Raw genomic sequence first — 16,083 nt, forward strand, 5'->3', positions numbered from 1 at the left:
ATGTGCCCATACGGATTTGTTACCATTCGTTTCTAAATTTGCATGCAGTAAATGGTCTCTGTGTGTATACAGTCCTGATTCTAGCATGTGAGGCTCCTGCAACCCTCATCTGTGTCAGGATGGAGAAGGGTTCCATCATTCCCCACAGCTCCCTGCAATCAAACCCTTTGCTCAAACCTAAGCCTTGACAACCCCTGATCTGGCCTCTGTCCCTATACTTCTGCCTTTTTCAGGATGTCATATAAATAAAACCATACGACCTTTAATTTTCAAAAACTGGCTTCTTTAATTGGCAGGATGCCTTTGAGATTCATCCACGTTGTTACGGGTATCAGTGGTTCATCTTTCACACCGCTGAGTAGTATTCCAACATAGGGCTATACCATAGTTTATTCATCCTGCGCATAATCTGTCTAGTTTTGGGTGATCGCAAATAAAGCTGCTACAAACATTCAGATCCACACTTCCGTGTAAATTCAACTTTTCATTTCTCTAGGGTAAATACCTAGGAGTGGGCAAGTGTGTATCTAATCCTATAAGAAACTGCCAAGCTATTTCCTTGAGTGGCTGTCCCATACTGTATGAGCGTTCCACTGCCCCTTATCCTCATCGGCACTTAGCATTGTCTTTTTTATATAGAGCCATTCAAATAGGTGTGTAAGGATGTCTCAGGGGATTTGTAACCTGCTTTTCCCTGAGAGCAAGGGATGTGGGCATCTTTTCATGGACTTATCTGCCATTCTTTGATAAAGTGTTCAAATGTTTTGCTCATTTTTTCAAACTGGGTTTTCTTAGATTTCTTTATATATTGTGAATGTAAGTCCTCTGGTGGGGGTTTGCAAACATTGTCTCCCAGCCTACAGCTTGTCTTTTTCATTCTCTTGTCTCTCACAGAGCAATCGTTTTAATTTGGATGAAATGCAATTTCCCAACATCTTGCATGAGCTCTGTTTTTGGTGTTCTATCTCAAAACTCTTAACCCATGGCCACAAAAGATTCCCCTGATTTTTTTTCCCTCTATAAATCTTATTGTCTTTGATTTTATATTTAGATCTATAATGGATTTTGAGTTAATTTTTTTTACAGTGAGTAAGGATTAGGTCAAGATTTTTTTTTTTGCACATGGCTGTCCAATTGTTCCAGTACCATTTGTTGTGAATACCTTTCTTTCTCCACTGAACCGCCTTTGTACTTTGTTGAAAATCAATCTGTCATATTTGTGTCAGCCTATTTCTGTTCTGCTCATCTAGATGTGATCTGTTCATTAATACCACACTGTCTTACAGCTTTATAGTGAGTCTTAAAGTCGAGTAGGGTGAATCCTCCAACTTTATTCTTGTTCAAAATTGTTTTAGCTCTTGTAGTTTCTTTGCCTTCATTATAAATTTTTAGAGCAGCCTGTGTGTACCTACAAAATATCCCGCTGGGATTTTTACTTAAATTGTGTTAAATCTATAGATCAACCCGAGAGGAACCGGCATCTGTGCTGAGTCCTCCGATTCCTGAGCCTGGTGTATCCCGTTTGCTTTGTCTTCTTTCAGATGTGAATTTGCAAATTCAGACATGTCCACACTGAAACGTGATTGTGGAGTCCACACCGAGGCCAAAAGGAAATACTTCTTCTCTTTTGAGAGCTCTGTAGAAACATGTGGCCTCAGGGCTTGGAATTCAATTATGTTGCTAGTGACAGGAAAGTAGCTCTGTCAGCTTTCTAAGCCATATTCTCCTTCTTTCTTTAAACATTGTCTTCACTGAGGTATAGTGTACATACAATAAAATTCATACATCTTAAATGTGCAGGTAGATAACCTGTAGCAACAAGCAAGCACACCCTGTGACCGCGCCACCCTGAGGACAGCGCACATCCCGTGTCCCTGCCAAGTTCCCTTGAGCCCCTCGCATGTTGTCTGCTGCAAGCACCACCCCCCACCCGGCCCCCCACCCCGGCCTCAACCACCAGTGACTTCTGTCTACAGATGAATTCCCCTGGAGTCCCCTGGTGTGCACCCTTCCGTAGCTGGCTTCTTTTGCTCAATATAAAGTCTGTGAAATTTGTCCTGTTGCTGTGCCTACAGTAAGCAGTGTGTTCTCTTTCTTGCTCAGTATAGGCTTCTAATGTATGAATATACCACAAGTCGGTTATCTATTAACCTGTTAATAAACATTTGGGTTGTTTCCGGTTTTTGGCAATCATGACCAAATGATTTGTGTACAAGTATTTTCATAAACATACATTTTCATGGCTCTTGGATAAGTACCTAGGAGTGGAATTACTGGGTCATATGCTAAGTGTATATTTCACTTTATAGGAAACTGCTGAACTAATTTCCGAAGTGGTTATACCACTTTATATTTCACCATAAATAAAGTTACTCCACTTCTTCACCAACGCTTGGTGTTGCTAGACTTTTATTTTTAGCTGTTCTTGTAGGTGTGAAGTAATATCTTATTGCGGTATTAATTTGCATTTCCCAGAAGACTAACGTTTTTCGTCAGGCTGGTAGAATTTAACTGCAGTTAACTTCCACTTATCCACACAACTAGGACCTTCTGCTCACCTGGGTCACAAGTTGTCAACAAAACGTGTGAGCCAGAAAGCAGTCAGGAACCAAGAGACAAGGCCTGGGCACGTGTCTCAGCGCATCTTCTAGAGCAGGGGTGTCAAACTCATTTTCACCGAGGCCACATCAGCCTCGCAGTTGCCTTCAAAAGGCCGAATGTAATTTTAGGACTGTGTAAATGTAACTACTCCCTGATAGTTAGGCAAGAGCTCGATGGCCGCCAGGTAGAAACAAGGCGCTGACTTAGCTGTGCTGACACTTCCCGCCGTTAGTAGGGATAACTGGGCATTGTGTCCGAAGTCTCCGCAACGGGGAGCACCCTGGTAAATCAGAAGAAGAAAAGAGCGCTTACCTGCTATTTTCCTCCGCATCCAGGGACACACAAAGAGCCACACGAAAAAGGCGAAGAGCAGTGCTACCCCAAAGGAGATGAGCGCTATGGCCCACATGGGCAGGACCAGGCCGAGCACTGGGAAACAGAAACGACAGCAGGCGTCTCAGGGGACACTTTCTGGAAGGTCAACCTCAAACCAACATACTTTCTGTCCCCCAACCCCAAACCAGTCACCTGGATTTTGTATTTAATAAAGCTCTCCATTAAAAAAAAATATGCTATACTTTTTGGGATAGAAAGCTGTGTGTTTAAGACACACTCTACCTTGTGAGTATGTGGTTAAAATAGTCAGTAACCTAATAATTATTAAAGTTTCACCCACTTGGCACAAGCAGCCTATTAAGTGGCAATAGAACCATTTGCATCTTATATCAACAGGTAAATTCCCGAGTGGACAAGCGTGGCTAGGAAAAAGGGGTGCATCCTGCGTCCCGTCAGCGGGCCCACTGCCGCGGTCGCTGCCACCTGCGGCTCCCCACGAGGCAGCAGCCCTGCTTTAAGTGATGTGCCACTCTGACCACCCACGTGAATCTGTTTAAAAATCAGCTTAGGAATAGAGGAGTTTTAACAGGACGTCGACCTTCAAACTGAACCCTTTGGAGTGTCAATTCATGGAATTAAAACACAGAAAAACTTTTCACTAAAAAGGCAGTAATGCACGCTACGTTGCAATCACATTAGCCCATCACAGGGCAGAGGTGCGCATGGCTTCCGGCGCCGGAATGTCTCCCGAGCTCATCACTCTGAACTGTGCACGTCTTCTGTCACTGGTGGCAACAGGCACATTTCACACACGTTCACAGGTGTACAACTGACCCACGCACACCTGCGCAGGAACACACGGTGGACACACTAGAATACCTACGGGGGCCATTCTTGCAATAGCAGGAATTTGCAAGACAACCAGTGTTTGTATGATTATGGAAATGTGAAGTAATTATAGTCCTCAGTCATGAAAATGAGGTAGATCTGTAAGCGCTGATAAGGAAAGAGGCCCAAGATCTAGTTAAGCAAGAACGGCTGAGTGGATAATAGTATGCACAGCAGGATCCAATATATGTCTTAAGAAGATAACAACCCCACATTTATACTGCTACCACAAGCGTGAATATACAGCAAAAGTTCTGGAAGGACACAATGCTAGCTCCTGTGGAGAGACGGGAGACGGAGGGGCCTTCACGTTGTACTACACATGCATCCATAATGTTAACTGTGAAAATACGTAACAAGCATGTCACTTTGGTAAATTTTAAAAGTTTGTTAAATGTGTTTGAGGAGGGAGCTATTCAAACTTTGCCCTTTGACTAAATACATCTTCAATGATGCAAGCTTGTTACATCTTTATCCACTTTATACATACAAACCAACTCAGTCATTCAGTTAAGGTATTACTAAACATTTTGGTAACTGTGAGAGGCAGAATAGGTAGTTAATACTATCCAGGGAGTGAATTAGCATATATAAAAAAACAAAGAACTAGAATCACCTAGCTTAATTACAGCTAAGAGCGCACTGGAGGGAGTGCAGACACTTAGGGGCTAGACCTCTCCTCTTCCAAACTCCTGGGGATGCGGGGGGCCTGTGCTGCGTCAGCGGGCAGCCAGCCTCAGCCCCGGCTTGGCCCCAGAATCTGAAGCCTGGAGCTGCTTAAAAAACCACGGGGACTGACCTCACCAGGCCACGGCTTCCTGGCTTCTGTTTTCTATCTTCATGTCAGTGTCTAACACATGTGATAAAGCATCACTCCAACACTGTCTCTTGCCAAGCTGAATGGTAACTGTTAATCACCAACATCATCAACTAACTAACATCAACATGCATCACTCCTACAGCTGAAAAGTATTTGGGTTTTGAAGAGGTTTCCCATGTTTCCTTTGGCTCCTGGTTTAGTTGATGGTAAAATTGTTAGTTGTGCTACTTTTGACTTCATTGTGCTAACCTGATCTGAGGGAGGCAAGCCCTGGACCCTGTGGGGAGAGAGAAACAATTCGGGAGCTATATAATGAGTGAACCCTTTTGCTCTCAGACCTATTTTTCCGTCCATGCCAAGCAGAGCCCACAACAGAAGCAGAGAAGGGCTGCTTTCTGGGCTTCTTCCAAGCCCATCTCCGTGCTCCCTGCTGGGGTCAAGTGGGATTCTAGATGGTCTCAGGACCAACATCCAAAAGCGAGAAACTGAGGTCACTTATAAGTTTTTCATCCCTTTCTTAGACAATAAGCCATAATGTCACCTGTTCCTTGTCAGATTATGAAATTATACTGTCAGAATTGCCTTTGTCATTGGTGGGGTTTGGGAGATGGCCAGATAGCTCTGAAGTTACCCTCCAAGTGACAAGGAGCGGGAAGGGAGGGCAGGGGACAAACATCGCTGAAGGTGGAGGGTGGGGAGACAGTAGAACACCAAGGAGGAAGAAGAGTGAAGGGATGCAGGAAAATAGGGGAAAGTCGCTGGTGGTAAGACAGGAGAGAGGAGCGGAACCGGAGCGGACGTTGGAGCTTACCAGGTTATTCCAGCAAGTCAGTAATGTAACAGGACCTCAAAAGAACAGGAGGGTTTACTTTTAAAGCCTGCATGTGAGAAATGCAAACTGACAGTTATGTTATAAATAACCGAGCTGTACTAAATACATGAAATCAAGTTTCATGGACAAAAAATAAATACAAAAACTCGGCGTGGGAAAGCACTAAAATTAATGTACATCCAAGGGAGGACGTTTTTCTTCTAAAAATTTTAAGGTAGACTTACAGATAACAAAACTTTTAACAGAAATCCTTTGTATTGAGTTGTCTTTCTGTGAGGATCTCAAACTGTTTCCCAATAATTACCCCTTAGGAGGGCAGGAAAGCCTGGCGCGCCCCTTCACTCTGTGGACAGGCAAACGAGGACACGGCTTGAATTGCTCGGCTCCCTCAGCCAGGAGTGGCTGCCAGGAACCGAGGCTGGACGCTCCCAGCCCCCGTCCTCCACTCCAGCCTCCCAACGGCCTTTCATCTCCTGCCCTTCCCAGCTTCTGAACAGCAGAGATACGGCGAGTAGTGATTTAGCTCTAACCTCAAGCATCTTTACAATCCTATTCCCAATCCCCTGAAGATCTCACAATTCAAGTGACGCAGGGAAGAAGTACACGGAAGTTTCAGGAAACAAGCACGGTCTTCCAGAGCCATCACTTCGCCACACGCCTGGCTCCTCATACACGACAATCAGCCTCAGAATCTGTTAACATAAAACTTCTATACAACGAACAAGGCTTTCGTCCACAGCAACTCCCCTACACCTCTGTTCATCAGCCTCTCCCTACAACTTTCCTTCTTTTCTCTTCCTCTTTTTCGTATATTTTCATAATATATGCTTATTATAAAAGTATCAGTACAAAAGTTGCACGATGGACAAATGTGAAGAGTCCTCATCACACTCCCCTCCTGAACCCACTTCCCGGAGAAACACCGCTCACTACTTGGTGTGTGGGCCTCCATGCGTTATTCAGATACAAACCAACACACAGTACAGTGTTTGCCAGAATTCTTTTCTTAACGGAACAGATGTAGGATCTTACTGTATGTACTGTTCTGTGCTTTCATGTCTCACACAGCAACACACCGGGCACATCTCTCCCCAGTAACACGCCGCACTGGCCTCACTTGCAGGCCGCATTTTACGAGTCCTCCCTTCTGTCATAAACGGAGTTACTAGTTTTATGTAGTTTGTTTTAGATTAACCTGCTCCAAGCCTCAGAGAGAATTAAAGGCATAAAAGGAATCCTGGAGCAACTTCTTTAAGAAAATGAAGCATTCTTTTGAAACTAAAAATTCTATTTCTTAATTTGTCCTATTAACTAGGATCTTTTTTCTTTTTTTCTTTCTCAAACCAGGGTTTGTTTAAAATAATTCTGAAAAGGAAGTGACTTTAAATCACTCTGCTTTGAATCCAGCCCTTGGTGATAACTGGAGGTTCTTCTCACCCAGAGCTTCCTGACCCAGGGTCAAGAGTCACTGCCGTGGAAACATCTGGTTTCTCTGCGGCTCAAAACTTTAACATGGTAACATGGAATACAGACATCCTCTGGGAACAAAGCTCCTTCTTATAAAGCCAGCAGGGGCCTGAGGGGTTACTGATGCTCTCATTTCCTTGGGCCTGGATCAGAAGAGCTACATCTAGGGGAGGGGGAGGAGGAGAACGAGAAGGGGAGGAAGAGAGGGATGGAGGGCAGGAGCAGTTAGAGGTGTTGGAAGAAGCCGGGGAAGGAGGAGCATGGGGAGTGTCTGCCCTGTTTCAGGTGCAGTCTGCTCTGAAGAAGCCAGAAACCAAGCCTGGTTAAGTTCGAGAACTCATCTCCTGGTGAAAAAGAGTGAGCAAACGTTGCTAGTGAGAACTTTTGAAGAGCACCTGTCACGTAAGAGCCGTGATGAGTCAGCAGAGTTTGTGGTAAAAGGTTATGGGAAAGAAGTGACTACAGTTTGGGTCTCCAGCTGCAGCACATGTCAGAATCACGGGGACTCTGATCCAACACAAACCCCCGGGCTACAGGGGTGCTAGGGTTGGGCCTGGGAGCCTGCGTTTTGACCAGTCACCATGAGAGGCTGATGCTGCTGGTCTAGAGACCACACTCGGACCCAGAAGTTCTATATCAGTACCAGCAGCTTAGTTAGCTGATCTGCTCGGACTGCTCCGAGGGGCGAGCAGCGAACTTCACCATTCATCCTTTAAACGCTGAACAAAAACCAGGCCCCACACAACTGGGACTTTCTCATTAAAAATAGACTTCAGGCTTCTTTCCAACCCAAGTGAGCACTTTATTTACTGAAGTTATTTTAGCTTCTTGCAAATTATTTTTAAAGGACAAAAAAATGCAAAGACAGTTTTTTTAAGTGGTACCTCAGTCTTTGAAGTATACGATGGACTTGTATTTGAGAAAAGTTACATCAAATGCAAAGTAAAACAAATCAAACTAAGCCAAAGGTATAAACAACTTCAAAATAACTTAAGAGTGGAGGAACAGAGGAAATCAAAATAAAATACTATAACTCAACATCCAGTGCATCCCCACTGAACTCATCTCTGTGCATAAATCAAAAGCTCTTGAAGTTGAACTTGGTTACTATTAACACCGTCACTCATCTCTGTTAAAAAAAACCTGTCATTCTTTCCTTTTATCTCTGAGGCTCCGATGTGTTGAATGGAAACATTCTAAGGAAGAAAGGGACCTGGGAAGATAAACACCAGACTGGCAGAAAGGCAGAAGTATTCATTTTGCAAGGAGCAGAACTGTGGAAGGGACTCTTCTCAGCTCAGCCTTATCACCAAAGATGACACCACAGCTATTTATGATACAGCTGGACAGGCAGAGAAGCCCCACATAAGAAATAGTATGTAATTAAAGTCTAGTTTGAGGGGCAAACATCAACCTTCAATGTTTAAATAAAAGTAAGATTTAAACTCACCTACAAGCGATTCTAGAAACAGTCACAACGAACCAAAATATTTGAAAGTCCCTTTCTGACTTGGTGGAGGAACAAAATGGCGAGTCCTTCAGCCATGCCCATTGTCTTCCTTCTCCTCTAGGCAAGCCCCCCGAAAAGTTCAAGAAAGGAATACTGTAGACCAGTAGGTGTGGAAAAATAGAAAGACTGGATGACTCAGGATATGTTGGTGACTTAAGACCAAAAGGATGAGGCTACTTAAGGCTGACGGTAATAAAATGGCCCCTAACTAATCATGTATGAGTAGTTGTCACGTGCCAGGCGCTGGAGGAGGTGTCCTGCCCACATTACCTCATGCAATTCAGGGTCCCTTTCATGGAGGCCCTACAACTGTCCTTACTGTAGGATGACGTGGGGGACGTGAGGAGAGAGGATGTTCCTGACAGCACAGTCACCCAGCCAGAGCACTTAACCTTAACCCTGGCGCTGAGCGTGCTGTTCGTGGGACACGGAGCTGCAGGGTTCTTGTACAGATTTTAAAAATATTCCTAATTAAAGAGGTTAACTACTTTATTCATATTAGTTGTATATTAAATATATTCAAAAACGTATAGCCAGGTTTCCAAATATACTGGAAGCCATTTTTAAAGAGAGTGACGAGAACAGAGGAATGTATTAAGGCTGATGCGTTCGTTCTGAGTGTGACCCTAGGCAGCAGGTACTGTACACCGGGTATCTTACCCACGCCACTTACGGAAGTCAGAAGTCAGGCGTGACTTTTCTATCTTGGTCAATTAATGTCGTAATTAAGTGCCTGCGGTTCGGGTCTAGACTGTCTGCTTCAAGTATTGGTTCTGCATCTTACTATTTATATGACCTTGGGTACCCGGTATTGCTGTGCCTCAGTTTCCCACCTGTGCAGTGGAGCCAGAAAAGCAGTATTACCAAATTCCTAAAGGAATTCAGAGAGCTAAAAGGATTAACTCATGTAAAACTCGGCTCAATAAAAGTTAGCATTTATATTATTTCTCACATTGATATGAAATATTTATATAATCCTTAGTGTCTCATCCATTACATAGTTACCTTTTCTCTAGAATAATTTACTCCCCCAGTAAGATGATCCTTTTAGCAAATTTGCAGTAAAGTGCAGCAGAAGATGAGAAAAAACAAGAAGAGATGGAAAAAAGAGAGCAAACAGAAAAAGCCCAATTTTAATTTTAAAAAATCACACAGTTGACTACTTCTGACATTTGGAAGAACTGGAGAATAAGAAGAAGAGAGGGCAGGAAAAAAAAACACAGTAACGAAAAAGAAACTGTCCGTACTTGCACCAGTGCCTGTTTCCAGGCCGGAGTTCTCCAGAGACACCCCGAGCCTCACCTGGTGCAGGGTCCTCCACCGCTAAGCTGGAGGGAGGCATCTGGCTACTGAGCGCGGCCCAGCCTCCACTCTGGCTAACCTGAGCTCGGAGAGCCCGAACAAAATTGTGAGCCAGGGCTCATGGGCAAGCAGAGAGTAGATAAAGATTCCCTCGGCCACAGTGCGCTCCCCACCTGGGCTCCAGGGCCTGTCGGCACTGTGCTTTTTCTCTGCCTCTGAGTCCCTTTCATGGGTCATGGAAACTGTGACAAACACACTGCAAGTCCATGAATTACAAAACCCGAAGGGCCATCAGGCCGCCATTATCTGAGGCTGGGGTTTCCTCTCTCCAATCACCACGACCTTCAGCTTTGGGCTTTCAACTAGCTTAAAGCGGCTGTGATGCTTCATGGGCAGGCTGGAAATTCTGATCACAAGTGTTCAAAACTTCAAAACCAACTTTTTTAAATTTAAATATTTTATTGCTTATGCTTATTGCTGATTAGTTGTCCCAATTTTCCCCCTTTTGCCCCATCCATCCAGCCTGCCCCCCACTCCCACAGTCAGCCCCACACTGTTGTCCGTGTCCATGGGTCATTCACACATGTGCTTTAACTAGTCCCTTCTCCTGCTTTCAATCCATCTGTTTCATGTGTCCATGCCTCTGGTTCCATTTTGCTCGTTAATTTATTTTGTTCATTAGATTCCACTTTTAAGTAAGATCATATGGTATTTGTCTTTCACTGACTGGCTTATTTCACTTAGTATTGCTCTCCAGTTCTATCCATGCTGACTCAAAAGGTAAGAATTCCTTCTTTTTTTTTTTTTTTTTTACAGCTGCATAGTATTCCTTTGTGTAAATATACCACAGTTTTTTATCCGCTCATTTACTGATGGGCACTTAGGCTAGAAATAGTGCTGCTATGAACATAGGGATGCACAGGTTCTTTTGAATTGGTGTTTTGGGATTCTTAGGATATATTCCCAGCAGTAGAACTGCTGGGTCAAAGGCAGTTCCATTTTTAATTTTTTTGAGGAAACTCCATACTGTTTTCCACAGCGGCTGCACTAGTCTGCATTCCCACCAACAGTGCACTAGGGTTCCCTTTTCTCCACATCCCTGTCAGCACTTGTTGTTTGTTGATTCATTAATGATGGCCATTCTGACAGATGTGTGGTGGTATCTCATTGTGCTTTTATTTTGCATCTCTGATGGCTTAGCGATGTGGAGCATTTTTCCACATGACTCTGGGCCAAGATCAATGTTTTGAATGCTGCAGAGATGCCAAAGTAGCTATGTAATGGTAAGAATCATTCAGAAAGCATTTTATTTGTAATACTGAAGTGCACAGCATATAATTACATATGGCTACTTAAATCTAAGTAAAACTACCTTAAGAAAGCCTAGTTTGAGAAATTCATAAGGATTTCCCCCCATTTGGGAAGAGAGAATTTTTCTACTATAATATGACATGCCATTAACAAGAGGAAAAACATATGTGCTGGCTCCAGACCTCCCACAGCAATGGGCACATTCAGGATCCGCTGTAGGAGATTCGCCTCGCAGAGAGACAGGAAAAACCCTCTCTACCGAAACATGCCCCAAAGTACTGAATTCGAGTGTTACGGCAGTTCATCCACAATGAAATGTGTGCACTTAAGAATAGCGTACATAAATGTTTCTTTACCCCTTAAAAATGGAAAGGGACAGAACTTTTAACCCTGCCCCCCCACCCCCAAATTCCTGTAAAAAAGAACAAAAGCCATCAGAATCAGAAAAAAAGGAGTAATTCTGGAAAGAAAATTACCTTTGGTTTCAGTATCTAAAAAAAAAAAAAAAAAATGAAGCTTCTAGCTGCTGAATTCACTGGTCTGACAGTTTCCCGGGGTTTGACGTCTGTGCTCTCACCTCGTCTAGCGCCCCCTGGCGTGTCCCCAGTGTGTGGATGTGTGAACAGTCCTGCTCTCCTGTGCTCCCACCCCCCAGGCCCAGCTCAGGGAGGCACGAGGAGTTAGACCCTGTTCTGAGACTCAGACGGCACAAGGAAGCCACTAAGGCAACACAGCGAGGTGGATGGCAGAAAGAGAATTTCAGTTTTCTTTTTGTAAATTTGAAAGGCTATTGCCTTTGTACTTCACCTATCTCTTGAATATTTAAAACTAGCAAATGTGTTTCCTACTCTTTTTAACGACTCCCTAATGACCAGGAGTGATGCTTTACACTGTCAGGATACAATAGGGCCAGCACCCAACAAACCAAACCGTCAGATGGTAATGCGCCTGGCCTGCTGGATGCAAGCTCCCAAGGACTTCTTACCTGGTGCTCCCGTGTACATGATGGAAAAGACGTTTATTGCTATTGTAGCCGCATAGAACACTGGGAGTGCCCGGAGGCCATTGGGAACAGGGTCCTCCTGTGCGATAATGAGATAAAGTATAAGGTCAGGATTCAAGAAGCATCTGGAGCCAACACAGGCAATACGATCCAAAACAATGTTACAAAAAAGTCTTCCAAACACAGACGCGGCCCAACCAGCTGGCCGTGTCACTGCCACGTGACTGCTTCACAGAAACAGCCATCAGCTCGGGCCACCTCTCCTACACAAAAGCTGTTTCAAAGAGCCCACTATTGTGCCCAGCAGACACGTTAGAGCACTGGAATCACATGAGCTGACGTCAGTTTTAGAAACAGAGAAAAACTGTTAGGTTAGGTCAGCTCCTGGGGACCGAAGCCCAGAGACTGGCCTCTGCTTCAAAACCTGTGACACTCACTACTGTAGCTGAGGAAAAAACCTACTTTCAGCGAATGTTCTGAGACTCGACCCTCCCCTCCGAGGGTGCCCAGAGAGAGTCAAATGGCTTGAACACCACTGCGTGACTACAGGTCTACCTCGCTCCATTACACAATACATTTCGGCTCTGTCAAAATATGTAAGGCAAACACATTACGAGTGCTACGATTTTTAAAACTTCTCATAAGGTACAGTATTTAACCTCCAATTATTAAAAGTTTAAAAACTGTGGGCTCTTTAACTAATATAACATTTATTTACAACTTCAGGGTTCTGGTACAGCATTCCCCACAACTTCAGTGAGGAAGGTACTGCACACGTTTTAGGCTAAATCACACCTAAGAGAATATGAGAGAGAGTTTTAAGCAGATCTCCAGAGAATTTTGAAGCAAAAATATGGACTGAGAACTCCACAATGCAGCACTGGCACACAGATGTTGCCTAAGTAATTAAAAATGACTAGTTTCTACTAACCACGGAAGACATTCACACACCCACATGAATCACTACCTTGCCACGATAAAAGGAAAATCCGATGTGAACACTGATGTGAGCGACAGGAATGGGGCTAAGTAGAGACCATCTCAAAGATTTCTACTGTCAAATGCAGACGTGTGGAAACCAGGTGGGTTTGCCCAACTGCACAACTCATCAAGAACCTACTCTGGAACATCTCAAGCAGCCATCAGCACCTGTCAAGAGGCTTGAGTTGAACAGTAGTGAGGTGTAAGGAGCAGCAACAGCGGGGGTAGGAAGCGATTCAACTCTTTACAGTCACCCCCAGAGCAGGCTGGGAGATGAAGAACCGCAGACACGTGGAGCCAATGGGCAGGAGCTGGGACGAGGGGCGCAGCAGCCTTCTAATCCGTCACGTCCCCCATGAAAAGCAGTCTGGCTGAACTGAAAACAAAACCCTGGGATGCTCAAAGGTCGACTGCCTCTGGCTTCCAAACGCTGTTTTCTTGGGGCCAATGGCTGCCAAAGAAACTCCCAGGCAATAACTTCTGAAGGCGTGTCAGTCCTGAGTGGATGTTTTTAATCAAATCACCTTATGTTTTCTCATATAACCTATTCTTATAACTCAAACGACAGCTGTCTCATTGAGATCTGTCTCCTTTCCTCCATCCTGCCCCTCTCTCCCCCCTCCCTCCCCCCCATGCTCTGCCACCTTCCCAAGCGTCCACCATTTGCTCTCAACATTCAGTCAGTGTCTCTGAGGTGCTAAGCACAGTGCTGGGCACTGAAATAAAAAGTGAACAAGACAGTTGTGGTTTTTGTTCTCACACAGAAAACAGCAAAGAGAACACTAAGCAAGAAATGAAACAAGTATACAGCATGAGAGTTCAGCGATGAGAAGGTACACGGGGCTGTGGGTTTAGAAGGGAGGAACCAGCCAGAACCCGGGCAGCGGGGAGGAAAGGCTTCCTGGGAAGCAACACCTGGAGACCGAAGAGCAGCAGGAGTTTGCCAGGAAAAAGTGGGTTCCAGACAGAGGAAATAAAAAGGGTGAAGGCTAACGGGCAAGAGGGGCTGACACCTTCCACACGTACACAAATAGTAGGATGGCAGGAGCCCAGGCAAAGGAATGGTGAGTTTGCACTTATCCAAGAGAGTGAGCCCTTCCGTGGACCACTAGGCAGTGCCCAGAAAACACAGCTGCGTCTTTAAGTGAGGGTGCGGCCCAAGAAGGCACGTTCCTGAAGTGCTCACCTGAGCTGTAACACAGGGACCCAGGTCTGCTCTCTGGCTTACAAAGTACTGCAACAACCCCTTGACGGTCAAAAAGCACAATACATTTTTTTCTAGAATACTAATCTCAGTAAGTTTTCATTTTAATCTCATTTTATTTTTGATGAACTACACCTCCAACAGGTATATTTCTTTCTTTTTATCCTTTTAAGGACAGGAAAAAGTCAGTGTCTCAAGCTTGCTTTCTTCATTAAAAGGAAGGAAGGAAGGAAAGGGGGTAGAAAGAAAGAGAAGGAAGGGAGGGAAGGAGAGAAGGAGGAAGGAAAAGGAAAGGAAGGAAGGGAAAGAAAGACAGAACACCTTACTTTTGGGTAAAGGAATTCTCCAGCTGTTTTTAGTAAGAGTTTCAAAATCTAATTAACAGCCAGGAAATAATTACCTTTCCCTTTTGAGGTCCAAGTGCAATGCCTGGGAGTGTCAACTAATTAACTCAATCTTAGGGCAAGAGACAGTATTCACAGTGGGTCCCAGGGGGTCCCTTGGGCACTTTACCTTGAATCTTCCCCCTACTTTAAAGTAAAATCCGATTCTAACTCCAGGGTGCTGTGCCTTAAAAATGTAAAAATATGATTATTCCTCTGACCCTTCTCATGATTAATTTCTATTGAGTAGGACCAAAATTAGTTCCAAAACTTAATTAAAAAAAAACCCAAAACCCAGCCTCACTTACCTTTTTTAAGATGAAAACTCTGATCAGTACAAACAGCAAGCCAGACATGAGACCAGACAACAGTGGGGATATGAACCAAGAAGCAACTGAATAATTCAAAGAAAGGAATAATGAATGTTATGCTACATAGTTCAAGTCACACTTATATAATACAATCACAACAAAAACATTAATAAATATTCCTGGAACTATTCATTGCCATGCAGGCCCTCAGGAACGCTGCTGCCCGGGCAGAGCTGGCCTTCAGCACAGACACCTGTCCGAGGACGCGTGCAGTCCCGCAGAACCGGGCCCACTCCCCGCACACAGCCCACCAAGGGGGCGACCCTGAGCTCTGGACGCAGAAGATGGGCTTGATTCCCACTGAGCCCCTCTGCCAGCTCTTCTTATCAACCCGTATGGAGACCCGGTCCTTGTTCCAACCTAAGGGTAAGTGCAAAGGCAGGCCCCTTCCATTTCACTTGCCAAGTCCAGCCTGGCTGTCATCCTGGCACTTCTAGCGTCTAGCCTAGTAGGTCCCAACTCTGGCTACGCACTGGAAACACCTGGGGAGTTTTTGAAAACTGGTTATACTCTGACTCTACCCCCAGAATTCTGATTTAAAAGGTTTGGAATGGGCGCTGGGCAGTGATATTTTTCAATTGCTCCCCCAGGTAATTCTAACGTGCAGACAGTTGAGAGCTGTGATTTTAGAAGCCTGGGATCTAAAGCGACTTTCCTGGCCACCTGAGTTCCTGCTTAGCAGCTCACGGATCCACTGGACCTACAGCCTCTAGGGCCACTCTGATTCTTAAAAGGATGAGCAACCCAGAGGATGGAGATGGGCGAGAGAGCACTTTTTACAATGGGCGGGTTGGTACCTACGGGGCTGACTGGATTTCCCTCTTACTAAAGCTAAGGCCAGAAAGCAAGTTGCCAGACCTCTTAAAACAGCCCCAGCTGGGCAGGCTACAACCCAGAAGGAACACGAGAGCACCTCCTCTGTGTGGGGCAGGCCAGTGCTCTCGAGAGCAGTGAGGTAAACAACACTGGGCCCACTTCGAGGCCTCCCCATGACCATAAACCCTGACTCCTAGACACTAAAGGTATTTTCCTTATTAGGACCTAGTTTTTCCTCTGATTACAGACTGATTTCAT

At 44.8% G+C, this 16,083-nt stretch overlaps 1 protein-coding gene across 2 annotated transcripts in view; it reads right to left on the reverse strand.

Moving 5' to 3' along the window:
- Positions 1 to 16,083, reverse strand: part of SLC20A2 (solute carrier family 20 member 2) — a 42,701-nt gene that overhangs the window by 21,060 nt on the left and 5,558 nt on the right. For both annotated transcript variants that reach the window (XM_045186741.2, XM_045186740.2), the window contains exons 3-5: positions 14,947 to 15,032; positions 12,053 to 12,149; positions 2,914 to 3,030 (exon numbers count right to left, since the gene is read on the reverse strand). In XM_045186741.2, the coding sequence (XP_045042676.1) occupies positions 2,914 to 3,030; positions 12,053 to 12,149; positions 14,947 to 15,032 (300 nt within the window). The remainder of the gene's footprint in view (positions 1 to 2,913; positions 3,031 to 12,052; positions 12,150 to 14,946; positions 15,033 to 16,083) is intronic.

This window comes from Desmodus rotundus, chromosome 13 (assembly GCF_022682495.2).
Source record: "Desmodus rotundus isolate HL8 chromosome 13, HLdesRot8A.1, whole genome shotgun sequence".
In the NCBI taxonomy this organism is placed as follows: domain Eukaryota; kingdom Metazoa; phylum Chordata; class Mammalia; order Chiroptera; family Phyllostomidae; genus Desmodus; species Desmodus rotundus.